General features: G+C 42.6%; 2 protein-coding genes across 5 annotated transcripts; both read right to left on the bottom strand.

Moving 5' to 3' along the window:
* Positions 1–138: 138 nt before the first annotated feature.
* Positions 139–26,912, bottom strand: LOC126561413 (potassium voltage-gated channel subfamily H member 6). Of its 4 annotated transcripts, XM_050217542.1 has the most exons (28): positions 26,723–26,912; positions 26,215–26,445; positions 22,576–22,713; positions 22,346–22,499; positions 22,118–22,271; positions 21,936–22,041; positions 20,964–21,068; positions 17,672–17,835; positions 17,450–17,518; positions 14,347–15,528; positions 11,389–11,526; positions 10,116–10,359; positions 9,858–10,039; positions 7,791–7,811; positions 5,831–5,985; positions 5,619–5,742; positions 5,401–5,521; positions 5,216–5,334; positions 4,933–5,123; positions 4,714–4,856; positions 4,439–4,632; positions 3,820–3,911; positions 3,608–3,720; positions 2,039–2,113; positions 932–1,211; positions 506–868; positions 318–429; positions 139–238 (listed from the first exon to the last, which is right to left on the bottom strand). In XM_050217542.1, the coding sequence occupies exons 1-28, from the start codon at positions 26,796–26,798 to the stop codon at positions 200–202; spliced, it is 5,085 nt and encodes a 1,694-aa protein (XP_050073499.1). In that variant the 5' UTR covers positions 26,799–26,912; the 3' UTR covers positions 139–199. The 4 variants fall into 4 exon arrangements, with proteins under 4 accessions (XP_050073499.1, XP_050073496.1, XP_050073497.1 ...); XM_050217539.1 differs by lacking the exons at positions 11,389–11,526; positions 14,347–15,528; XM_050217540.1 differs by lacking the exons at positions 11,389–11,526; positions 14,347–15,528; positions 20,964–21,068.
* LOC126561830 (mucolipin-3-like) lies at positions 23,211–25,319 on the bottom strand. The gene has a single exon (XM_050218161.1). It carries the CDS (start codon positions 25,230–25,232, stop codon positions 23,292–23,294), a length of 1,941 nt encoding a protein of 646 aa, XP_050074118.1. The 5' UTR covers positions 25,233–25,319; the 3' UTR covers positions 23,211–23,291.
* Positions 26,913–26,984: the final 72 nt, after the last annotated feature.

The following is a 26,984-nucleotide window of genomic DNA, read 5'->3' as shown; positions in this document are numbered from 1 at the left end:
AAGTATGTACAAATATTAATTCCTTTTTTTCGCTTCTCTGGTTGTTTGGTTTGAAAAAACAGGTTAAGAAAAATAACATTCACTATAAGGAGAATGGATAAAAAACTGGATCGGCGATTTTTGTGTTTTTGTTGTTGATTTTGTTGCTGCTTGTGGTGCGATGAATGGTGAACTCTGTCCTGTCTCTGCTGTCCTATCTTCATTGCATCTTATCACGGCTGGTTGAAGCTTTCGTTTCCTGATGAGTGGAAAATAAGGTAAGTGGTAAGTGAATTTTCCAATACTATCAGAGGGAATCAATTCTGTTCGTTGCTTACCTGATCGATTTCGTCCAACGATTCCAGCTTTGCAATCGGTGCAAATATGTTCCAATTTTGTCCCTCGGGCATGTCGTCCATTGGGTGATTGAACGATGAAAACTTGGAACATCTGCCACATAACAAAAGAGCAGTTAGGTGTTGGTGTTGGTGACCATGTTTTGTCTCTTACGAGCAATCCAACTTACTTAAATAAGCTACGATCATCGGAGCACTCGGGCTGGGACACTGACCGGGCCACGTGTATGCGATGCTGTGCCGATGGTGGCTGCGGTTGTTTCACGTCCCGTGGGTCCATCGGTGCACCGCCGCACATGTCAAAAGAAAAATCGCTTTCGGACGGTTGATACGAAGACATTGCTGTTTTGCCGGTGTGCATCTGATGCATTTGCTGGTGTTGTTGGGCATACGTGTGCTGCTGTTGCTGGATTTGCATCTGCAACTGCTGCTGCTGGTGCAAGATTTCTAAGATCGTTCTGATGTCGTGCTTGAGGCTCGATTCTAGGCTGCCAATTCTATCCGTCAGCTCGGACAACTGATGCACCATTATACTGCGGGCGCGCAAGAACGTTAATTACGTGCGTGAAACACAATGTGCCTTCCATTTCACTTACCCTAGGTTGTGTTTGGAGTCGTTTGCTTTGCCCACATTGCTACTGTTCGGTGCCGTATGATGAAAGATATCGTCCTCCGGGCTACTCTTCGGCGAACAATCAGCGCGGAGTACTGGTGGCATATCGGGCTTGGCACCGCAACTGCAGGCACGATTACTGATCGCGCTAAGCGTAATCGTATCTGGTGCCCTTCCGAGTGCCGCGGAGGTCGCCATGATGCTCTCTTGATGATGGGGTATTGTCTGCTTGTGCGTGCTTTTGGGGCTCTCGTTTGGTGATGCTGTAAGCCAATACACATACACACACACGTATATATATATATATATATATATATATATATATATATATATATATATATATATATATATATATATATATATATATATATATATATATACAATCGTGTTATAAATTATTATGTTGTAAAATAGCATCCTTATGTCTTAATGTTTCACGCACGTCATTAGGAAACAAAAAAAAACAGCGTTGCAACTATTAACAAGGGAAAGCGGGTTCGGAAATTAGTTTTCTTTCGTTCGGTAATCATGGAATGGATGTTTACAACGGAAAAGCGCGGTTATTAAAAATGCAACATTTGCAAGCTTAAACAAACAGTAACGTGCGAATTTAACAGGAGCATAACAAATATGGTTGTTGGCCAATTGATTTCAAAATTCAAATTTAGTGTACGCAAAATGTTCACATTCTTTTTCGTTGGATTCATTCGCTGTACAGAACACGGTGTTACACGGCACTCATGCCAATCATGTATGAAACCATGTCGACTCTTTTTTTTTTTCACCGAAACAGGAAATTAAGAAATAATTATTGTATGTGCAATGATGATCGGCTGTGCTGTATGGATGTGTGAAGCTAGGGCTGTTTTTGGGAAAATGAAGGGAAAAGGGAAGTGCTATTTAGAACTCGTTTGGAAGGAATTGTTCGTGACGATAAATGGCAAACCTTGCACTGGGTGTAAAGTGTGTAGTTGTCGTTGATCGATCGATACCCACGCAAGAAAAAAGTTACAACAACAAAAATACGACGATAATGGGATGATAAATAGCACATAGAACCGAACAAACAAAAAACAAATTCATTGCTTACCACACTGGTTTGTTAATGGCTGATGTTTATGCGATCTAAGATCTGGTATGCTTCTTTTCAATTGATTTATTATTCCTGTTTAATGTGGTGGCACACACACCCCGCATTGTAGGTGGTTTGTATAGTTGTATTTTAGAATGTATGGTGTGATTTATTTGGGGGGAGGGGGGTTGGGTGTGATGGTAGAGGATAGATAGAAAGAAACGCATTATTATTTTACGCATGGGGATACCTTTGTTGACGTATGCATTAAAATATAGATTAACAATGGCTCAATAGATTTGCTGATATCACAATAGCTGGATAGACAATCGTCACATTACGGAAGAATGGTCGCCGGATGTTCACTCTAACAACGCCCGTCCAGACCATTGATATTGGCCGCTAATGAGTTGGTCGTTGAATATCAGTTATGTTGAGGACGCGCTCATCGTCGAATGAGATTGTTTTCGCAAACACCACCAACCCTCTTACCCTGAGTGAGTGATTGTCACGTGCACGATTTCCACTCAGACATATGGCACAGTTATAACAATTTGCATAACGATTTCCATCGCAAACAGGACATTCTTGACCGTTTGGACGAATGCTCTGAATTCCTCATAGTAGGGATGAGGAATATGAGGAAACATCTCACCTCAAAAAATCTGTCGCGACGGTCGAAGCTGGGACAGTATCGTACCTTTATAGTCCCAGTACTCACATACGCCTCTGAGACAGACGAAGCCCTCTTAGCCGCGTTCGAGAGGAAGATGCTCAGAAGGATCGTTGGCCTCGTATGTGTGGAAGGACAATGGCGGAGCTGCTACAACGACGAGCTGTACGAACTGTATGACGACCTAACCGTCGTGCAGTGAATTAGGCAGGTGCCAGGCTGGTCATGTTATACGCATGGCACTGGACGACCCAGCTCAGAAAGTCCTTTTAGGCCGTCCGCACGGACAGAGGAGGCGTGGTAGGCCCAGGTTGAGGTGGAAGGATGGCGTGGAATCATCCGCCATCAAGGCCGGGACAACAGATTGGCGGACGACGGCGCGGGACCGTGAGCAGTTCCGAATTCTGCTGCAGCAGGTCAAGAACGCAAAGCGGTTATAGCGCCTGATAAGTAAGTAAGTAAGGAACATATATTCAATTACTGTTCATCGACCTGCTCCTTGACCTAGAGGTACTGCAGAGGCCTACAATTCAATTGAATACTCTGTTATATCATCGTCCGTTCTTATTACTTTTACAAATGAAGAATTATGCATTTTTAGCATCGACCCAGGTACAGCTGGGAATTACAAATCATTAAAAATTAATCTATTTTTTAAAGCATACATCATTATTGATATCAGACATGGTTTCGTCAGCAGAGTGAGGGAAAAAATGAAGGAGAGAAATTAAGATCGCTGTGCTATACAATAGCCCTATTATTGCACGTACCAAATCGGTATAACAAGGTAAGATCGATTTCTTTACCATGCCTACGCAACGCAACTATTTTGAGAACGTTGGGTACTAGAAAAACTAGACAAGGAAAAAAGGAAAGTGTCGCCGTGAAAAGGATTGTTCCTTTGCATTACTTACCGGAAAGCGAAAATTTGCGATCATCATCAAAGTTAGTGCTCAACTGTCCGATCGAACTTCTATCATTGGGCATATCACATTTATTGCCACTCGGTCTGTGGTGCACGGTATTTCTGCAATGTAAAAAAGATCGCGTTAGTCGTACTCGACCCTTGGCCTGAAACCCCCCTGGAGTGCAGGGTGGGGGTGTCAGCGAACGGAATGACATTTACAGTTTTCTAACGTAAGATCTCGTCTCACTGTCACGATCTTGGGATCCAGTCCGCATGTACCTATGCCTAAGTTCGACACCAGCTTGCTCTTCCTAAAACAACGGATGCACCATCATAGTTTACATTCAATAATTCGCAATCACGCTTCATTCCACTGTGTGTGTGTGTGTGCGTGTAAGATAAAGCTACAGTCCGTGATAATAAAATAAAACAAACAGCGATACAGTTTCAAAACTATTAAAAAAAAACCATACATGCAATTTAAAGTAGAGTTTGTAATTGAAATTAGAGTACAGTACAACTATACTAGAACAGTAGAAATATTAAACCAAAGTCTAGCTACAAAACTGATGGATTAACGATTGCAGTAACAAAAGATGCACGTGAAACATAAAACGAAAAACAAAACAATGTTTAGGGCGTTAGCTTTTCAACACCAGCACGCAACTAAAATCTTGCAGTGTACACAACTTCCTTGCTAAAACCAGTAACGATATGCAAATAAAAAACCGTTCAAGACCAAAAAAATCTAATAATGTCGTGCAGAAAGATGCGCAAACCGAACACGGCACAAAACACTATCGTTAAACGTTAAATATGGTTTTAAAAGTAGACTCACATCTCGCATATTATATGTAATTTCCAAACTATTTACAAAACTATCATAAAATTCCGGGAATAAATCTAACACGTCTAATAAGTCATCTCTATGAATTTTATGCAGATCACAATATGTTAGAGCTTTAACGTTACTATTTGATTTTCCGAGTGTTGAGTGAATGCACGGATTTTCGCCAAAAATATCATCTTTGCCTGTAGAAGAAGGAACACGAATCGGGGTGTTAGTGTGTTGGGGCATACTTTGTATGGTGCGGGAGGGATGGTTCATATTACCTAGAATCGCCATTACCACATCGTCTTTGAGTATTTCAATTGACCCTCGGGCTATGAAATAAAGATACGTCAGTACGTCACCTTTGTGCACCAAAATATCACCTGGTGGAGCATGTGTGGTTTTGAATTTAAGCGATAGTGCTCTGGAATAAAATGCAATAAAATAGTTTAGTTACGATACCTAGCCTGGCTCCAATGTTTGGGGTATTTTGCGCTTACCTTAAACATCCCGGACTGGCTGCCTCGAAAGCGGAACAATTGTTTAGCAAGTTTCTATTTAAGTGTAAGCAAATATCCGCCTGTAGACACTCAGGAAAGCCTTTCAGTACCGAGTTCATATCGATACCATTAGTATACGTCCAGGCGTGCTGAAAATATTCTTCTAAGCGTTGTCTCAGCGGGTTCGGTATCTGTGTTGGGAAGAAGAATTAAGGCAGCTGTTTAGAGCTAGCATTTTTTTTTTTTTTGGTGGACAATCATCCCACAATCACTGATGCATCACCTGATGGAATCGGATGAATTCGCGCACCCGCAGCATCTGAGTGTGATATCTTGCAGTTCCTGAGTATAGCCGCTGTATGATGGCGGAAACGTTACCAAAGATGCTAGCATACATAAGCGCTGCAAGTGGAAAGGTTACACTCGTTACTTACAACCCTTGTGCACCGGGCTAGAGCTAAAACTTACAGCCAACAAGCATGACGCATATGGTGAATATCTTTTCGGCATCTGTATTTGGCGCAACGTTACCGAAACCAACAGATGTAAGCGATGTAAAGGTAAAGTACAGGGCAGTAACATAACGGGACTGAAACAGAGAGTAGATAAAAGTAAAGACAAAAAATTTCCTTCTTTATTGTTCCTGAGTTACTGGCGCATGGAAATGCGCAGCGTACATTACGTACCTTCACAGAAGGACCTCCGCCAGTATTGTTCGGAAAGTAATACTCCTGTGTGTCCTGGGCTAGTGCGTCAAGCCACCCTATCTTTGCCTTCAGCAATGGTCGTTCCGCATTTCCGATGGCATACCTAGCGAAGCAAAGCGAAACCAAATCGATAGACATATGTGGCCCATACGTTTTTTTTTTTTCGTCTGTGTAACCTGTTGCGTGCTTACCATATGCAGGCCAACCAATGGGCAATCAGTGCGAATGTGGCCATCAACAGTACGAGGACGGCTGCACCATACTCGGAGTACCGGTCGATCTTACGGGCCACGCGCACCAGGCGCAGTAGCCGTGCCGTTTTCAGCAGCCCAATCAAGGTGGTAGTCTGCAAAAGGAAAATGAGTTCCTTGTTGAACTGTGGAAATTCGCAAACGCCTTCATTTTGTGTTTTTGGCAAAGCAAACGTGGACGAATACGAAATGATGTGTGAAGCCAATTGATTATTTTTGAGTCAAAAATCGATCGATGCGTCAAACGATTACGATCACAAATGCAGCTATAGTTTGAAATGAGACTAGAAAAGAGCACAAGCTAGCTGTTAGGTGTAATAATATGTATATATGCAAATGGAGTAATATTTGTTTCAAAGTAATAATACAACAGAATAGGGTTGGCAAATGGGTACACGATATCGTAAAGCTTGTGGCAGCAAACGAATGCTTTATAAAAAAAAAGGACAGTTTTCTTGCGTTGGTAAAAATATTAATGAAATTTAATGGCGTGAGGGAGGCATCAATAGAAGAATAAAAAAAGAAGCTTTCAAAGAGAGGGGAGAATATGAAACTTTGTACCGAAGCTCATCTTACTATACCTCCCATAATCATCATCAACAGCTACTGCTTGACTGTTTTGTTTACTTGTAAAAGTTTTTAACTATTTAGGTTCGCTGTTCTAGTTGAAAGAAATGGCTTTTACATTTTAAAGAAGATTTTATTTGTCTTATGTCTTATGTCTTGGTAGGATGGTTTTACGATTTTCCCTTTATTTTCTATTGTTTACTTAGTGCAGAAAGGTAAAACTATTTCGAAAATCTTTTAACGTTATTACTATGCAACGGTTTAACATTCTAGTAGGCTAGTAGGTCTAATAATTGGATGAAACTCTGAATGTTTAGTTCAAAAATTAATTGTTAATTGTGTTTTTAATGTAATTTTTCGTACAAACTATTTGCTTGCACAATAATACTCAGTGTTTTGAGGTAAAATAATCAGTTACGAGAACACGTATCTACATCCTTTAACAATACTAACCGATAAACAATATGTATAAATCGAGTAAAACAACTCTAATTGTCATAACTATTTCAATTTAATTTCAAACTAACACAGAAAACATTTTGTTGATTAATATCTAGTTGTTGCAGTTAAATTACACATGTTCATGCTGTCGAGAAAATAGTCTAAAACACACATCTAGGTGTTTGGAACATACAAGGACTTACTGGAACGCGAGACAAGTAGTAAGACAAGGACGAGTTAGTATTGCATGGAGGACACATACATAATCTGATATAGAGACGGGAAATAGCTAATGCATATGCAGTATTATTTAAACATAATTAAAGACATGCGCTGGTGTAATATAAACGTTTTGCACTATAAATATGCATTTTAATTGCAACGAATTTAACAAACAATAAAAATACAATTAGAAACACATCGGTATCTTTTGGTGAAAGCTAAAGCGGATGATAATTTCTTTGCTTGTTTGCATGTTGTTTGCAAAAGAAAGTCTTAAAACGAATCAACTGTTGTTGGTAATCAGGCATACATAATATGGTGCTTGATGAGAGTTTGAAAAATGTCTTCAAAATCGTGGGGTGTTTTAATATTTGTATAAATTTGTGTGTGTGTGTGTGTGCTCGTATGTTTGTGTGTGTGTGTGAACGTTTGAAAATATGTTCAATACAGTGGGTGGAAAAGGGATAAAAGTCATAAACTAAATAACAACAAGTAACGGAACAACTGTTAGAGTGGGGGGCTTGGGTGGTTTTTTGTGGTAACCATTCACTTCGGAATGTAAAGGAATTCAGCATTGGTTTGCTGCATTATTATTGGGTTTTAGGTAATGATGTCGTTTGTAGTAAACAAAAGACACATGGGTATACTTCCAAAATCTCGATTGCAATACCTCATCTTTGTCCAAGCCAAGCTGTAAAATACAAAAACTGGCGTCACTTAGTAAAATAACAGTTAGTGGATTAAAGATATTATTCAGCTTAGACTACAGTTTTAATGATATAATGGATGAGAGGATGAAAGGTAGGTCATACGGTCCTATAAGTTTTCCGCGTAGTTTTACAATTTCTGCTTTCGAATGTTTTCACATCGAACATCTCTCTAACTAGCGCGCCTATTGGGTTTTTATAGTGTTGTAATGTTTATGTTCATGGCAGCGATCTTCACACGGTAGGATCGAGGTTAAAATCCCACCCGTATTAAGCAGTGAGGACTGACAATTCAACTGCGTGGTATCAGCAAGTCTAGTAAAAGCCATTCGATGGCTGACTTTACCTAAGTAGATCGTTAAGCCAAAACGAATGCTCAAGTATGAGTTTACAAAATGGCTTTCTTTTGCACATATTGTATCATTTATACTCTCTATATGGTTTTAGTTCTTCTATATTTTACTTCTGTGGTTTTTCCCTGCACAGTACAATTCAATTTGCTCAAGAAAGTGGCTAGTAACAGTGAAACGATAGTGATAATGATTGTTGAGTTCAATTAGCATCCATACTAGGTAATATGGGATATTTTTTACTATTTTGAGGGTAGCTTTTGTTCAAATATGAAACAACTACTCTGAATAAGAGGAACAACAGACAGAGAACGAGTAATGTTGATCTTCCCATGTGCAGAAATATATTTTAACATTTGTTGAAACCAAGGATCAACAATTGAAGGCATAGCATTCAACCAGCTGTTTGCGCTATTGGTGCTTAAGATTCCAACAATCGACGATGTTAAACCTGACTGCCTGCTGTTAGTTTGCTCAATCTATGCTAATAACCAAACCAAAAAGGAAACCAAACTAGCTGAGGATGGCAATGCAGATAAGTCAATGAAAATAATTTTAAAGCAGCATGGGTTCACAGCAGATGATGCCATGTGAATACTCTTGGCATTTGGAATGATCGATTTATGTTGTCGTGTCATGATAGCAAATTTCATGCCAACACAGTACACTATTTGAATAGGATACGTAAAGGAAATAATGAAGAATGTCAACAGTACGAGAGAGATAGAGAGAGAGAGAGAGAGAACGAGAGAAAGTGAGCCAGAAGAATACCAAAGTCGGAATTACTGACTATTGAGTTACTTAATATGAGTATGGTAAAGTGCGGAACAGAAGTAGAATAATTGCTTAATTGTGGCATCCTATTCGAGAGTATTTGTAGTGATATTAGTGCCCGCTTAATGCTTGATAACTATTTTCTAATCTGAACCGAGTTGCGTTTGTTAGTAGGAGCAGACAATAGACAAAACATAAGAAAGAATTGCAAAAAGAAAAAGAAAAACAGAATACAACAGAGCACGATTAAACACGAAATGAGAAAAAATGAACGAATATCTGAGAAGGGAATGTGAGATGGTGACAACGTAAAATTGAACAACATTACGCAAAAGGGAAACCACATTAATGTATTTTCATATTGAGTAAAGGAAACATGAGACACTTGTGGGGTGATAAGGAATGGGGAAATCGCATGAATGAATGTTGTTGTTCAAACGTAAGAAAACAATATTGTAGCATAAACCAATGAAAACAAGAAGAAAAAGGACTGTTAACGGAAGCCACGGCTTGATATATTTCACCTCAAAATTACTGTTTCCTTGAGTTGGTAATGGTTTAAATAGCTTGATTCTCATTCTCGATGTCTTAGAAGACTGGCGGCTTTTACGAAAACATTCCGTACAGCGATAGCAGTTTATAAGGGAAAGGGAAACGCAAGAAGTAGCATCTCTTCCTAGCGTCCCCATGTATGTTAATCATTGTTCTAACCACTTTAGAATTGCAATTCGCGCTTCCTCTTTCTGACTTAAGGGGATCGAGTGTACGGTTCCTGCTTGTTTGTACACATATGATACCATACCTTCTAATTGAGTACGAAAGTGGATAGTGTAACTATTGTGCTACAGAGAGAGAGAGAGAGAGAGAGACAGATACAGAGATAGAGAAGGGACGCAATCAATTTACCTCGTCCGTGTCGCTTCCCACCAGAAGCAGATCGAATGGTATGGCCGCCACCAGATCGATCAGAAACCATCCGCTCAAATAGTGAACGGCGATACGACCCGGGTGGGACACTACCTCGTCCTGCCCGTTCACGAACGTGGTGCGAAAGTTAATCAGTATATCAACAACGAAGGTTACGTCAACTGCAAAATAAAGCGAGAAATCGCGCGTTAAAATGGGAAATCGAAGCATACGAGCCGGTGGCTTACTCATTCTTACCTATTAAATCAATTATCACAATTGGATCATCCGCATACTTTCGATTCTTTCGCTGATTATAGTCCGGCTCGCTGAGCAGAAATGCGGCTACGTACGGTGTAAATATTGCTGTGTACATAACTAACAACAGGATTATCCAATCCCACACTGCTTTGAACGGTGAGTAGTGCAGTATTGTCCATTTGTGAACACGCGGACTCTGCAGTTTGTACTCCGGCAGGACGTCAGCTCCCAGCGATAGGACCTGTGCAGGTGCGCACCATTCGAAACCCCCGGCACCGGGACCGGAAACGCAGATAAAAAGAGAGAGACAGAGAGAGAAACGGGGAAGGAAGAAAAGAACGCGTGTGCGAGAAATAATTAGCAATGGGAGTTTCACAATGTCAAGGTTCCTACTACAATCTTCTTCTTCTTATTCTTCTTCTGGCATCATCCACAGTGCGTGATGTTGTGGCCTTTGTTTTGTCTTTGCTTTCTATGAAAAAAAAAAAAATGGATTTGAAATCGATCGATTCACTAAGGTGTCGATCGGTTTATGTATTGCTTTCTAGCCGCTATTGGCAAACCAAATTGTACACACATTAATCCTGTGTTTTTTTTAGACTTGGCGGGTGGCGCTGCCGAGAAGAGGAGACTGAGGGTGAGCAGTGAAAATTACATAAAACATCATCAAACACGTGTCCATCATATGCAAGGGGGGGGGGGGGGGGGGGGGGTGGGTTACAAAAAAAGGTTTTAAGGCATTTAAAAAAAAAAGAAGTGCAGCAAGCAAGCCAGGAATAAAAGCGTTTCAACTGTTCGATCGACACCATGCCATGCTCTAAGAAGGTGGCCAATGCCCATGAATTGTTGATGACGGCCTTCTCGCTATATGCCTTGCCGTGCCATGCTGTTGCGTGCTTGTTGATAACCATATAGGCGAGCGAATCTATATTAAAGAGCAGCAGCAGCAGTAGTACTGGAAAATGGCCATGAAAAACGAGGGTTTTTACGGCGAGTATACATGATGGCGCCTACGCGAGGTGTGAGATTGCTTGGACTGTGGCGGGGATGGATTGGGGAGCGCTTGGCGGAAAAATGGGTGGCACAAATATGCTACGACACGTTTTACAATACGGCAGGGCTACCAGAGTCAAACGACTAGCCAAAGCAGAGGGGGGGGGGGGGGGGGGCGGTGGAGAAGTTATCGCGGAAAAAGATCGTTTTAGAGCAGCAGCAGCAGTAGTAGTAGTAGTAGTAGTAGTAGTAGTTAGTAGTATGGCTGTATAATTACCTCTTTTCCCAGGTTAGCTTTCTCGCCACTGAGCCCATTGAGGTTCAAATTGGAGTGGGTAGATATATGGTTTTCAATTTTGATCTGATTTTTCTTCGAGTCCGAACTGAGACGAACACTGGACCATTTTTCTTGCGCCTGGGGTTTTACAGCGTAGTGCAATTAGAATAGATGATAAAGTCAGTTAAGGGGCGTCAATGAATGCTTGGAGTGTGTGTGAGTGTGTGTTTTTTTTTGTTTTTCGGAGCTCCCCATGTGGGGTCACATCCCGACACAGACACACAGACCTGCAAATTTTGCGGCACAGACTTGTTGCGGTGTTCATGGTTTAGCTTGGATTGGCGCACGAAGCTACGGCAGGATTTAGTCTTAAAAGCGGAATCGAGGCTGGTCGCAGTCGAGGAGCTTGGTTTGGCTCCGATTTCGTTCGTCGTCACTATGAGCGGTATATTGGTCTGATCCTGGCTGTGTGCTCTGTTCATCTTCATGACACACGATGATAGCGATCGTTTGATTTTACTCTCTTCAGTATAAACTTTATTCATATATGCGTTCTTGTGCGGCCGGTTTTGAGTAGGAACGGACAAACACGCGCACGCAACACACCACTACTGCTGGCACATGCAAACACACAAACAGTGTGGTGTACAGGTGGTGGTGAGTTGTAATCTCTTTGTTGTTTCGACCCCACAGCACTACGTGCCATTCATGCAGCCCACAACAGCAGCAGCAGTAAGAGGCCACTGACAGGCGACTGACCCCGTCACACAAAGGGCAGGGCAGCCGTCCAATGGAGGGTGGGTTGGTTGTAAAGTGATGGGTGGGACGTTTATGCTGCTCAAGAAAGTGTGGAGATCACAGGGAAAATACGACACACATTTAAATCGCCAAATGGGGCGGCGGGGGTGGGAGGGGGTGGTCTGGTGGTTTGGCAACACAGATCGTCCTTTTTCCGTCGTCTATTCAGACTCGTATTAGTAGTACCTGATGCATGTGCTCATGCTGCGAGCGAGAGAGTGCGATTCGTTCACACGCGTTTTTGAATGGTGTGTGCGCTCTCCAATGCTCTCTTCATATCCTTCATACAGACAGACGGATACTCACACTTGTACACACGGACAGTGCTTTCGCTCTAGTGCTTTACTAGGCTCGGAGCTAGGATTACAATACAAGCCTTCTCGTCTAGGATTCGTCTACAAATCGTGAAAATTTCTCTGCCTGCGTTAGTGTGTGGAATGCTCGGCAATCGGGGAGAGCTCTCACGTGAGGGAGTGTATGCCGTTTCTCTACTGTTCCACCCCCGACGGAAAAAAGAATCCCCGATATCGTATAAAATGACGACTGGGAAAATTTGGTCGGTCGATATAAAAATATATGTATATCGTGTGTCCTTTCCCAATATAGAGTACTATAGAGCACTGGAGGCGGAATCGAATGAATGATTATTGATTTCTCAATTATGCACGCGATTCGCTAGGAATGTGAGCTCCATGTTGTTGTCGTCGTTTGTCGTTTTGTCAACGTCTTCGTCCTCTCGGTCGCCCCGTACTCATCACGTAGTTTGCAAAGGGATGCGCAATGATTTCTAATTGGACGGCACGGCACGGCACTAAGTTTCCCCGCGTTCAATGGCGAACTGTAGTCACTCCGTATCTCGGAAACTTATTCACATGACAGTCGACTGTCATTGGTTTGAGTTTTGTGGGTAAATATGCTACTTTGCACGATAACTAAGCGTAGGTAGGGAAGGTTCACATTTCGCCGCAACTGTCTAGCACTACGGGACGGCACATTGTAAAATTCGCGTCCTCACGGTAACAAATCTCGCTCTCCACTAAAACTCATCACGAGCCTGGGAGAAACATCCCGTTTAAGGGTTCCGCGAGATCCGCGCGGCTTTCGATGTGTGCACACACACACACACACTGCGCGTGTATCCTTTCGCTGTGGCGTGGCGCGCGCTCAGTCTCCGTTAAACTCTAGGATATAAGTGCTCTCACGGTACCAGGCGTTCGTGGGACCGTACTGCGCTGTGCACTCCTCTTGTATGTAGTTGTTTACGGGTTGCACAATGAGGCTACACAACAATAACAACTACACCCCTAGCTCTAGGGTTGAGGTGAATGTGAGAGTGTATTGTAGGAATAAATGCGTTTTGTTATTCTCTGCTTATGTGGAAAGCTAGTCAGCAGGAGAAGGCAAAAAGGAAAAAAAAGAAAAATCAAAAAGGAAACAGGAAAATGCTCTCTTTGTACTTGGTTCCTGCGGCAATGTATGCTCCGAGGTGCACATGCGAGGCACGTAAAGAGCACACACGTTCGAAATTATTCATTTTTCAATCGGCAAATGATCTCCAGAATACCGAACGTGAGCGCAGAGTAGTGTGCCAAGGATGAGTTAAATGAATTGAATGGCACCTGTCAAAAGTAGTGAACACGTCATGTGTCACCTGGCATGTTCACGGACAGATGGTGTGTATTAATCAAAGCAACCAGTTACGATACTGCTGGGGATTATTTGGTCGTAAACGTGATTATGCACCCCCCACATACAGCACTGTACATCCGAACTGTCAGCCAGCGGTTGGGAAACATTTATTTCCCGTACGTGCCATGGGAAAGCAAGCAGTGAGTTTCAATATTTACGACCTTTCCGCGAAGGGATTAGCAGTATGTCGTGTGACCCGCTGCGACTCAGAGAAATTCAATAATTGATCCTAATTCTAATGCCAGCACGTAATCCGGCATCGAAAAGCTAACGCGATGCCCTTCATCGTGGCCGCCCTTTCTCGCACAGAGAGGTACTTACGAACTTGTCGAACAAGTGAGTATAACGCATTTTTATATTCGGAAGTTATTTAGAAAGCATAAACGATCTAAATCTAGACGTTTCTACTTAGGGGGTAGTTAAGGCATTTGGACGGGGAAAAGGCGATTATCATGCTAGAGAAAAACTTACTGTTTCCACCGGTTCGGGAAGTATTTTTTCAAACTTGTGTCCGAGCAGCGACTCTTTCACACCCTCGGCTGCCGGTTCCGTGTCGAAGCTGTTAGTCTTGTGCGAAACCTTGCGCGACAGTGGCGAGAACTTTGACCGCGATTTGACACTGTTGGCCTGGGAAAGTAACGATTTGTCCGACTTGTTGTCGAAGGACTTTTGCGCTTTGGTCGTGTAGCACAGCCGATCGGATAGGATACTGTTGAGGCTTTTCATCGAAATCGGCACAATGTTGGGCGTTTCGATGATGTTCACTATCCGATTGTCCTCGTCCGGGGCGAGACATTGATTTTTGCGGTACACAGGTTTAACATTATCGCCACAGGTTTCTTCTGAGGCTCCTGCTGGGTCGCTGCTTGGAAGTGGTAGCGTGTTCGGTGGGTTTGGGTGGTGGTGTTGGTTCGTCGGGTTACCGCTGTAACATCTGCAATTCTCTCGGTTACTCGGTTTTACGTGCACAGCTTGGGTAGCTTTGCGTATGTTGGAAAGGATAGTTTCCGATAAGCTGTACAAGTTGTCCACCTGCTGTTGCTGCTGGGGCTGAAGTGGTTTACACAGCGATCCTGTACCACCCGTCGTCGGCACAGGAAAGCATAGGCCCTTGGGCAGATTTGAACAGCTTTTGGTGGTGAAAGACTTCTGCGACAGAAGCCAACAGTCGTCCGGATGATCGTTCGCCGTGCCTGTTTTCATTCCGCCCTGTCCTTGCCTATTCATGGCGCCCATAATTTTTCGCGCGCCATTCAGTAAGTTTAGGCTCGAGAGCATCGAGAGTGTGGACTTGTTGATGGGTGGCGTGAAGATACAGTTCCCCGAGGAATTACGGCGCCTTCGGGCGTGCTTCCGCTGTTCCATATAATCCTCTAGTTCGCGTTCGCCATTGCTGCCCGAGGACAGGTCATCGTAGCTGAGCGTTTCGCACTGTCTCAGCAAACTGTCCAGTTTGCGTATTTCGGACAGTTCCACGCACGAATTGGCCCGCAAACTTGTCTCCGACATGGCGTTGCGAACATAATTTATCGTGCACTTGTTTGATAATGGCGCTTTTCTACACACACTTGCATGGAGCGCCCTGTGCCGCAGCCGTCCACCCTTAGCTCTGAGGTTGAGGTTGTCTTTTTCAGGCCGACAGCATCGAGCTTCCTAGAAATTCAACCGTATTTCGTGGTGAGCATCAAAACGAGGCAACTACTTTCCTGGGTGAATTAAACTGGTCCTCCTCTACAGGCACAGCAGGCAGTCAACAGTCATTTGTGTAATTCACTCCACAACTATTCGTCACCAGGGGACGAATGTTGTACAACACCAACATACAAATAACCACCGCACATTTACCACACACATATACGACGAGCAATACCCTACACCTGCGTGGGAGTGGGGGGGAGGGGGGGTCAACCCATATAGAGGCTACAAATTCACCATTAGTACGCTACGCTACAAAATCGTTACTACCGGGAAAGGAGGGTCCATTGAGTGTGGAAAAAGTACGGAAATGATGATGTCCAAAGATACTGCGAGCCAGAAACTAGATACCGATAGGCAACAACATTATATAATTATGTTTTCTCGATACGACTGCTCCGAACTAGCCTGGCCACACACGGGAGCCGTCGCGTACAAGGAAACCGAGTTTCTCTACTTTTACTCTGGCTGCCTGCCACTCGTTCGCAAAGGCTTGCGGGACAATTTCGACTACGGTACGGTGCGACTACGACCGACCGTCCGACCGACCAAACAAACGACCGACTACCAAGCGTCCCGAATGCTTAACTTCCACTGGCTGGCTGGCTGGCTGGCAGGCGCTGTCGGGAATAGATCCTTTTTGCACTTGGACTTCAAGAGGGAGTCAAAGATATTCGTATCCTTCCCATGTACACACACCTCTACGCGTATAGCCTAGTCCTAAGACAGGAGGAGGAGGAAGGGGAGGTTGGAAAGCTATCCCCCCCCCTCCCCCTTTGGCACGTGGGTGTAGCGTGAGATACTATGATGGAATGGATTCGTTTCGAAGAATTCACGGCGATTATTCGTTCTCTCACTGCCGCGCACTGCTCGCGAGATGTGCAGCACAGCGTCTTCTCTACGCGCGACTGTGTGTGCCATAAAATCTCCTATCCATTAGAAACACACATACACACGTGCCCGCGCAGGCCACTCACATACCAAGAAAAGTGGTGCGAAAGGACGGCGCAAAGACACGATAAAGACGGGGTAAATGGGGTGAGGAAAGCAGGAGTTGGTTGAAGGTGGTTTTCGAGCAACACCTACAGCTCTATAGTGTGCAAACCACGCGAAGCACGCAGACATGCAAAGCAACGACTACCTACCGTAGTGTTTGTTGTGCACAACAAGGGGTGCGTAGAGTGAAAAGGACGTCCGGCTAGTGGATCCGGCGATTGTTGTCGGAGTACTAGACAGCACCAGACCAGGCCAACAGGAGAGTTCATAACAGGTGTGATGGATGGAAAAGAGTGAATGTTGTAGAATCAGCAAGACACTACCTATCCTATGCTTTCCAATATCTCGTCGTCAGCTTTGAAATCTGAGGCGGCTAGCTTAGGAAGGTGGCGTGGCGGCTCCCATTTGCATGTTGGAGAAAATAGCTCTTTTGCTCCCGAAATCACTCACGATCGGTCGCGCGTGATGAGTTCGGCTGCTTAATAATGATTTTACATAATCACACACACACACACACACACACACACACACAAACAAAGTAGTGCAACCAAGCAGAAGCAGTTAAATTAGGAAGCACAGTATAAGCTTTGGAAGGTAGTACTAGCGGAAGGGGAATACATTTTTGGGAGCTGTTCTAGCTAATAACAATTTGTAGCGTTCCACATGTTTGTTTTTGCAATCAGTGTGCAAGATGCAAGACAATCATAGTAAGCCAAGCACAGAGAGAGAGAGAGAAAGAGAGAAAAAGAGACAGTGTGTTGTGTGTATGTACATAAACATGCGCCAGAATCAGAAACACAGATGCTGTTTTTGTACGAATATGTTGACACCAACAACAACAACTGCTACTGCTGCTGCTGCTGCTGATTGTGTGTCGTCTTACCTGTGCCACCTTCTCTCCCATGTTTATGGTCTGCCGTGTACCTTGGAAATATTTGCCAGAGCCATTGTCCTGTGTTTTATAAATAATTTGAGGAGTGAATGAAAAACATAGAAAGCGGGCAAACGTCCTCTCCCCAAAATGGGCCAAAATTCATCCATTTTTGGGTGCCTCAAATTGTGACGGGGAGGTGGCCTAATACTGCTCCGCACACCGCACACCTACCTTAGCTTTGAGCGAGTCTGAAGGCACATTTGATAGTGATGAACTGGTCCTCGCATCCTGCGCCGTCGTGGCCGCCTGCTTTACGGGGACAGCTTTGTACCGCTGCAGGTCGCTTTCTGATGAGACGTAAGGAAAGTACAATCTTGCATTATGGTTTACCGGACCTAGGGTTTTGGGCGGGACCCGGAGACGGAGAAGAGAAAGAGAAAGAAAAAAACGCACACAGAAAAGGTTCGATTAGCTTTTTTTTAGCTGGTTCGAAGGTTGCTTGTCAGTGGTGGTTTATAGCGATCGGTAATGTTATTTGACGAAATATTTAATAAATGGCCTTTTTTGTGGTATTATTACAACCATTTGTACACTAAACCGCGTCGGGTACAGGCTGGTAACTTATGCAGCTTCTAACAACGAGCGAACAACAACTATGCAATGCATAATCACAACGGCTAAAAATTAGAGCATCAAACAAACAACGGAAGGGCGTACGTACTACAATGCAACTAATGGTACAAATCGGTACAAAACATCGTAAATTCCATCGCATTCGGTAGCAGCATTCATTGTGGAGGCTTTTGCTGGGTGCAGGTTTTGAATTTGTGCAGCTGAATGTAGAACAATAACATCTCACATGCGACAGTTTTTGGGATGACTTTGTTATGATCACGTACTGAAGAAAGTCCAGGAAAGGTACTTCTCTACACACGCACTATATTGGTAAGCGAGCGCGTTCATGGACACAAACAAAGCGACAAGAATGCATATCATACATTTGTACAGGTTTACAGTACTATACAGAGTTTACATTACAGTTTGTACAGCGTTTACAGTCGAGAGAAGCCATTAAGCCAGTGGCTATTAAGTATGAATGAGGTATTCATTTTGAAATACTTTTCCCTCCGCTCGAACCGTACATGGATGTGTAGATAAGGCTAGTACACTAAAGCTCATGAAAAGGGGGATGCTGGACAATAATGCGGCAGAACAAACAAAAAAAAAAAAACACAGAACATTGCACAGTGGAGGCATTGTCGAATAAATCTTATTTGTACTGATTGAGATTATGTGCCACAAGCCCTTCTGGGGTTAGAATGCTAGTGGCTAACAATTTTTCTTATGATCTACACTAATTGGAACGACTTTCAGACAGTATCATCAACGTTTTTACCTTATGGATACATTGCTGGAAAATCTCTCTTTTGAATTTCTTGTACCACATGTTTAAAAGAAGATGTTTTAAACTTTTCGTGTCCAAAACACCTGCTTTTGAGCAGTGGTTTCGATGTTTAAAAACAATTCAGCAATTTTTTCAGATAATGAATATATTACTTTTTTCGTCCAATATAAAAAAAAACAATAAATTTATTCTTCACAAGACTGACAATGGAGACGCCTGGTCAGTTATGATCTGGTATTGTTAGTGCACATAAAATTTAAAAAAATAGCTGAAATTGGTACAACTTTCGCTTAGGAGCTACTTTTCTTAGCTTAGTTTACTAAGCGTAGTATAAGTAAACATACTAATTCGTTTGTTTGTTGCCAGCATAATATGCCCACTGTGCATTGCAATAGTAGATCCTAGTGAGTTCAACATAATACATCTCATAAATAACCATACAAAGCAAATAGAAGGAAAAAAGGAAGAAAACAAAAGATAGGAAGAAAAATTGTGTGAGAGAGAGAGAGAAAGAGAAAAGAGGACATTTAAAGCACTGAGGCTGGAGACGGTAACGCGGGCGAGAAAAACGAAAACATAACAACAGCAATAGGCGCTGTTGGGCAAATTTGAAGGAAAAAAAAACGGTATTCATATACGGGGAAACACGTGGTGTTTTAGACAGGCAACAAACAAATATCGGTTGTGAAGATGTTGAGAAGTTGCTGTTGTTACTCACCTCAACAGGGGGAGGAGGATGGCGAATGTTTCGGCAACAATTAAAAAAAGGTTGATTCTTGATTGAATATTTATACAGTTTTTCAGCCAGCAAACTAAAATAATGAAAATTTTCAACAATAGCAAATATACCCCTTTCCATATGAAGCTTTTACGGAAAATTGTATGGATGTGTGTAGATTTGTTTTAAAAAAGTTTTGCAGGTGAAAATGGCAAAGCATTAAGTATGAAAACTAAACATGTTAAAAAGATTGTTGGCAGTGATTCAGATTGAACGAAATACGGGTGATCATGTGGTTATGTGTTGGTTTGGTGAGGGTTACACATTCTACATGAGCAGCAAAAGAAACATGCAGAGTTAGTGTGTTGGTTACATTAAGGCGAAGGTGAATATTATTGGTATGAAAAGTAAATTTACAACACATGATGGATGCGCGTGATTTGGAAATGTAGTAGTAGTAGTAATAGTGAATAGTAAATAGATTTGGATCATATATAGATTAGCTACAGAGTAACACGTGAACAATGCGTAAAGAAATGCATAATATTATTGTTGTTAATCGGCGGCTGTAATGATAATATCTCATCTGATATAGCACAGGTGGTAGGAGGAGATGGTTCGAAACATGAATTATACAAAAAAGGTAAAGTGGGAAGTCGAGACAGAAAAAGAGAGAGAGTGATAAAGAGAGGAATTAAGGACACAAAAATAAAAACGGCGCAGCTCATTATCGTTTCTAAGTTTGGTTGTGCTGTACATCGCGACAGTGTTGGGAAAAAGAGAAAGATTAGTGAAGTTGCAAACGCTCTTGTTCCTTAGCAGTATTGTGATGTTTGCTTGGCCTTCAGTCCTAGAGCCGACCTCGAACAGAAGCATTTCAGTTTGCCGAAGATCGTGGGACGATCCTCGCGATAACAATGTTGATCGGTTGGTCCGTCTATATATATATATATAGATATATATGTGTTATCTGGCGGTGTCAACAACTGTCAACAAAGGTGCAATGACCTAAATAAGCATAAGCAGACAATTGTGTGTTGGCCTTATTCGCCTCCCACCCCACCCTCCCAACCCCACGCACACCCGCGCTTTCCATTCTCTATTCACAAGAAAAGAGGGTACCAGCGATAAGAAAACGAATGCCTACAAGCAACGCTTCTGGTAAAGTAATGAATAAGAGTCTAGTTGCATATTGTTACTTGAAAAATGTATAATCTCTTCAGCATTTGCTGCTGCTTTTAAAAAAATATTATCGAGCATATAGTGTGTAGAGGGAAGTGGGTGCCAGAGCTTTAGGAGAAATATGATTAGCTGCTTGGTTTTGGCTCTCTAATCGCTTTACCGAAGAAAGATTGAAAGTGTTGTCGTGCGTCGTACGTATAAAGAAATAGTAGCTTTACCTCTCATGAAATCATCTACCGTATGGGCACGCTTTTCTACGAATCCACGGCTTGTTTGGGAATGTGTATTTTCGTAACAGCGAATTAGTTTCGCGCTTTCCACATCTATAAAGTAACCAAAACGTTATATATGTTATATGAAAAACATCATTCGCTGGTAAAATGGACACGTGTGCCGTTGTTGTTTCAAGTAGTAGTAGTAGTAGTAGAAATTGCTTTTGTTGTTTGCAAGTAATAGTGTCCTGTGTTTGTCAAATCCCGCACACCATTAATTGGCTACTAAACGATATATAGCAAGCGTGAGTGTGTGTAAGTGTGTGTTCAGTGTGGCGCTGACAGTGTGAAAAAAACATTTTTGAACCAAAGGAGCAAAAAAACACCGTACACATTACGTGAGTATTCATATTCCGGGTGTGAATGAAACACATACATGGAATGAGTTGCAGAAGAAGCTGCAAAAGCCACACAGACAATGTATACAAATGATAAAACATAATCAAAATGCATAAATAAGCATTGAGAAACAAATAAACGAAAGAGACAATATTTTCTGGATATCAACGACGCCAACAAACCCCCGCTTCGTACAAACCTCTACAGTACAGTTTGTTTTGGGTATGTGTAATTAGCAAGTATGCCATTTAAAAGAAAATAAAGTCGACCATAACTCGCACCCATCGCTCAATAAAAAAATGATTACATTCAGCACATAAGCGATAGCTAAAGAACGAGAGTTCGTGGAAACTTATCTCTTCAATGACTTCAAGAATTTTTAGAAAAATGTCTATAGATTAGTTTAAAGCCCTATCCTTCTGTGAAGGAAGTAAACGATGAGTTTTTAGGGAAGGAATAGGAAACAGGATAAAGAAAGAGATAGAGAGAATGAAAAAAAAAAAGAAAGCGACGAAAGAAAAGGACCAAACTGAACGGAACGGAACGGAACGCAACTCTGATGGGAAACGGCGCACTTACGTTTTAATTGCGCTTCAAAGTCTAAGCTCTTCGTTTGCACAAATTCTGGTTTTACATCTCTCGCACTATGTTCCTTGCTTTCCACTCTCGTATTATTCTGCGTGCTCTGCAAATAAAGAAAAAAGGGTTGTGAATTATGCATCAATTATAAGTATTGTCCCAGAGAGTGTAAAAATCCTTACATCGGGTGCCGTGATTACAATCTCGCCTGGTCCACTCAATGTATCGATATCGTGCGGAAGACAGTCCAGTTCCTTCGTTCGCGTTAGGGCAGGTGTTGACATTGGGGCCCAAATATTAGCTTCCACCTTGAGGACTGTATTCTTGTTGGAGGAACTATAGATATGAGAGAAAGAAGGATTTTTAATCGTTTTACACTATCGAATGGGCCAACAATCAATCAACCGTACCTCTCCATCGGGTGCTTCGGTGCAATAATTTCGTCTTCATCTTGTGTTGCATCGGAGGGAGGCGTTAGATATCCTGCCAGGCGAAGGCCTCGATCACGCAGGGCTATGTGTCCAATTCTAAATGATTGTCGAAAACTAGCTCTTGCCTTGTCAACTGCAATGTGAGGGTACGATATAGTTGCGTTAGAAAAGGATGTGCACTTGGCAATTTATCAACAGAATGCACCCACATTTACTTAGCTTCACTTGCTCGATTGGCTCCGGATTCGATGGATTGGATAAATCTTCAAAGTTTATAATGAACAGTGAGATATCGTCGACTTCCGAGCGGATTGGAGCGATCACTTCCGAGCATAGAAATTTCGTTCCTATGTATATGTAGGCGCAGCAGAGAGAATGGAGATACAAATGTTTCAAAAGAAGTATTATTTGCGTAGTTTTCTCTCCATTTGCTACCATACAATAGAGTGAATACAATTGTTACGAATGTACTGTTTTATTAAGAGTAAAGTAATAAAGGTGCTTTTTTATTGCACCTAGAGTAATTGTGTTGTAACAGATATAATGATGAAAGATTTATAGATTTATGCTACCTTTTAGTTAAAGCAAAACATTCCAATTAGTAAGTAGTTAAGACCAAGACACCATTCAAGATGTAAGAACTATAAGAATGCAAACCCATACATGTTTGGAGCACATACAAACACGCATGCGGGGAGTTAGATGATGGATTTAGTGCAAACATGCTCCTAATCAAGAAAGATCCTTTGCTCTTTGTTTTAATCTATTTTCTTTCAATGGAGAGATAGATAGAGAGAGAGAGAGAGAGAGAGAGAGAGAGAGCGAGGTAGGGAACAGAGTGCAGTTTTTTGGATTTGTAAAATTTATTCCAAAATTCATAACAAAATAATGAAAATAACGATACTGAGAAGAGAAGTGGAATTGGCTAATTGTTTACAAAGCTAGACGAGGAAGCCTTTGGTAGTAACGATGTGTAACCAGTCGGGCCGGCGCTACTGGTGGTGAAGCAACATATTCGCTTCAACACTTCCAGGAACGACATGCTTTCCAGATCAAATTCTTCGTGCTCTCGAAACACACCGCTCGAGAAGTCGTTGGGGCTGATGGGTCCAACAAACAGTCGGAGATCACTCTGCGGGAAACCGTCCTTGTAATACTTCTTGATCGTGTCGTACGCGTCCATAATGACGGAAATAAACAGGGACAGTACAACGTAGATGTACAGGCTTGTAAAGGAGTACAGATAAATGCGGCAAAACCACCACAGCATCAGGGATTTCTCCGACATGATTGAGAAGGTGGCAAACATGTCGTCACCGTTGATGAGCGCAAACAAACATTCGGAGGTGGTAGACAGCGAACGGAACTTGATGTGATACGGCCCAAGCACTAGCCAGCCGCAGAAGGTGAATCCGGCGTAGATCAACAGTGCACAAAGAAGAAATCGGCTAATTTTTGGAGCTGCTTTCTTCAGCGTTAGTATCACAACGTTGTACGTTTTAAAGAATCCGAGGTAACGCAACACGCCAAACCACACAAGCGAATTGCCTACGCCAAGCAGCAGCGAGCATACGTTCCAATCGTCTGCAATGAAGTGCTTTCGTTCGATCTGCTCCTTCAGTGCCGATCCGATGATGAGCAGCACATCATTGAACACGATCATGATGTACCACATGTTGACAAACTCCCATTTGCCTTCACAGCTCAGATCCTTGCCGTAGGCTTGCTTGAAGAAGTCGCACGTTGCCAGCCGTAGTATCTGTGCGCGAAAAATGGCCCGTGCACACAGAGCAAACGACACGAGACAGATAACGATCACCAGAATGTTCAGCAAGCTGCGGAGTGCGTCATCGATCTGAGAGTTTTTGATAAACTCTACATCGCCGTGGCATACCAATCGCGTTGGTTCCGCCTCTAGCCGCAGCACCATCTGACCGTCGTGGTCCTGATTGTTGAACAGGATCAGTATGTCGAAGCGATAGCAGTCCGGAGCCGTTATCGGTCCGGCCGCCTTAAAGTTGACCGTTTTGATGGCAAACGTCAGTTCCGCCTTTACCAGCGCGGAAAAGTTGATGTTAATCTCTTTATCGTGCAGATAGGCCTGGGTACCGTTGACGGTCACGTTCTGATACAGGTCCACACAGAGCGAGTCAATTTCCGGGTTGAATACGTAGCTCTCGTTGAATCCAAAGATGGTGCCGTCTTTGTATCGGTACAGACACAATCGCATGGGTGGCATCGTGTTGTCTTCGGTCGGAAAGGAGTACGGTCCGATCGCTTTGGGCAGATCCGCATAACCGGCTGCGGCATAGTCAATCGTTTTGAAGAACTCATCGATCATGTACACCGATAGTGGGCCCGTCTCTGGCGGATAGTTGTTCACCTCCATCGTGATATCCCAGCCGCGCAGGAACAGATGCGAAAAAGTGACCGTATTGTCCCACGTGTAGTTCACGTGTGTGTAGCGGGAATGTGCAAAGAGGCAGAGCTGCAGCGTTACGAGGACTATTTTGATAACTTGCACAACAAACTTGTACGGAAAACGGCGCTTCGCTTCCCATTTCTCGATTGGGTTCATGAAGAAAAACTGCAACTTCCGTCGTAACCGTTCCTCCATCTCGTTCATGCGGGCGTCCTGCAGCACGGGTGACTCGACGATACCTTCCTCTTCGGTGGGCTCCTTTGTTTCCACCGCCATATCGCTGTCGGTTCTAGTTCGCTGGCTCGAAACGTATGGTCGTATGGGCCTCATTGTGCCATCGATTTGTACGTTATGCACACGGTTAATACCACTACCGTTGGATACACTGCTTTCTCCTTGGTCACCAGAGTTCGAGATAGTGGATGATGAGTAAACACTACTCATTGCAGCTATGTAGATTAACGCGTAGATCGCTCGCTTCTGTTTTTTTTTTGTTCTTCTCGCTTATCAGTATTGTGACGACGAAAAATAAACAACTGCTGGTAATGTCAACGTTGTGATCTAGTTCGATTGTTTCCGCATTGTTCGCTTTGTTTTTTCCCCGAATTCACACCAATCCAGATGCAGAATTGCTCTAATCAAAGACTAAAGAACATCACGTGCGAAAAGGAGGATGGCTAGGTATCATGTTTTAATAATCAATAGAAATTTTCTTCTGGACCTAGAGTATTTTTGTCGACACACGGCCTGTTTTTGTGTTGACGCACAGTGGTCGTTCTCTTAGCCACTTGCAGTGAAGTATGGGTGACATTCTGTCATAACTTAGAGCGCGGTTACACGTGGCTGACGGGGCAAAAATAAATTCCCGGAATATACACCAGTTCGAATCGACCGGTAGCGCACGGTAAGAATTATTTAACGAGTATGGATACATTCACTTAATTGCTTTCTAGCAAAACACGGTAAAAGTTTTGTAGATTTAGTACATAAAATCTCTCGTAGCCTCCAATCAATTGTCATTGGGAAAACTTGGTACGTCGTGTAGAAGATACACGTAGGATTTTGAAACTATTTTTGGACTTCCACGTTGTACAGAGTTGCAGCAATACCAAACATTTTCCGAATCAAAAAACAACAAGGAAATGAAGTATAAAATTGTTTAAAAAAACTTTACTCATACCCGTTGCGGTCAATATAAAATAATGTTTCAAAATTAATGAGATATCATCGAATCATCGTTCAACATTGTCGAGATGAACGTTGAACGAGCACGCGAACTGGTTTTACGTTAGCAACCCGTTAATAGTTTCGCTATTCATTTAAATATGTAATCTTCATTAATGTATTTTAAAGAAAACTAACATTCCCAGCGCGATTGGCCTATATATCAATTAACAAATCAAATTCAATCAATGTTCGAACTTACCGTCTTTTCTGTAGTAAAGAATTTCAAAATGCTTTTCTTCTCCTTTTCTTAGTGCTTCTCGTATGGAATCCATGACACCGACCGAGGTCATCTGGCCCTGCAGGAAATCGGTGCAGGCCGAACGCTGCATCACTTCCGCCCTGGTGAATCCGGTCATCTTGCAAAATCCATCCGAACAGAAGATTATGTGACATGATTCTGGCTGTGCGTTTGCTACTAAAAAACTTCGATCTGCAAACAAAGGTAAGGAGAAAAACAATCGTTCAAGCCCCTGCTCTCTAGCGCGTTTGATTGATCACGACGATGGGAGTAGTTAGCAAATAACTGCTTAGCTTTTGCATACGATTCGATACGCAGATTGCTACTACCTGCTACTACTACTACCCTGTGTGACTCATCATGCAGTAAGAAAAAGGTGGCAAGAATATGTGTGAAACAGTGTATGACTTATGCTAATTGATTAGCTGTGTGACGATGGGGCGGTTGTTAGACGATCTATATTACTTACTGTGTGTATCAAATTTTCGAATAATCGTCTCGATAAGCGTTGTCTTGGGAGCGACATGTCCTCGGCGTACAGGCATTGTGCATTAATAATTTTGGTAAGCTTGTTTTGCGCTACTTATTAAAATGGTCGATCTATTTGAGTATGATGAGTATTACAACGATCACATTTATTTAAATTTATTACGATTCTTATTCACCACGTACGACGCTGCTGTACACTAACAGTATTACTTTACATGACGGTTCTGCAACAAATAGTAAAT

The sequence above is a fragment of the Anopheles maculipalpis genome, chromosome 3RL, assembly GCF_943734695.1.
Source record: "Anopheles maculipalpis chromosome 3RL, idAnoMacuDA_375_x, whole genome shotgun sequence".
NCBI classification, from domain to species: domain Eukaryota; kingdom Metazoa; phylum Arthropoda; class Insecta; order Diptera; family Culicidae; genus Anopheles; species Anopheles maculipalpis.
This window is presented reverse-complemented; position numbering and strand designations above follow the sequence as displayed.

Coding starts and splice junctions, on each gene's coding strand:
- LOC126561830 (XM_050218161.1), bottom strand. CDS start 25,232: ATGAGTAGTGTTTACTCATCATCCACTATCTCGAACTCTGGTGACCAA.
- LOC126561413 (XM_050217542.1), bottom strand. CDS start 26,798: ATGCCTGTACGCCGAGGACATGTCGCTCCCAAGACAACGCTTATCGAG. Junction 10,360..11,388: donor AAGCTAACCTGGGAAAAGAG/GTAATTATACAG, acceptor GCACCTGCACAG/GTCCTATCGCTGGGAGCTGA. Junction 5,743..5,830: donor CATTGGTTGGCCTGCATATG/GTAAGCACGCAA, acceptor TTGCTTCGCTAG/GTATGCCATCGGAAATGCGG.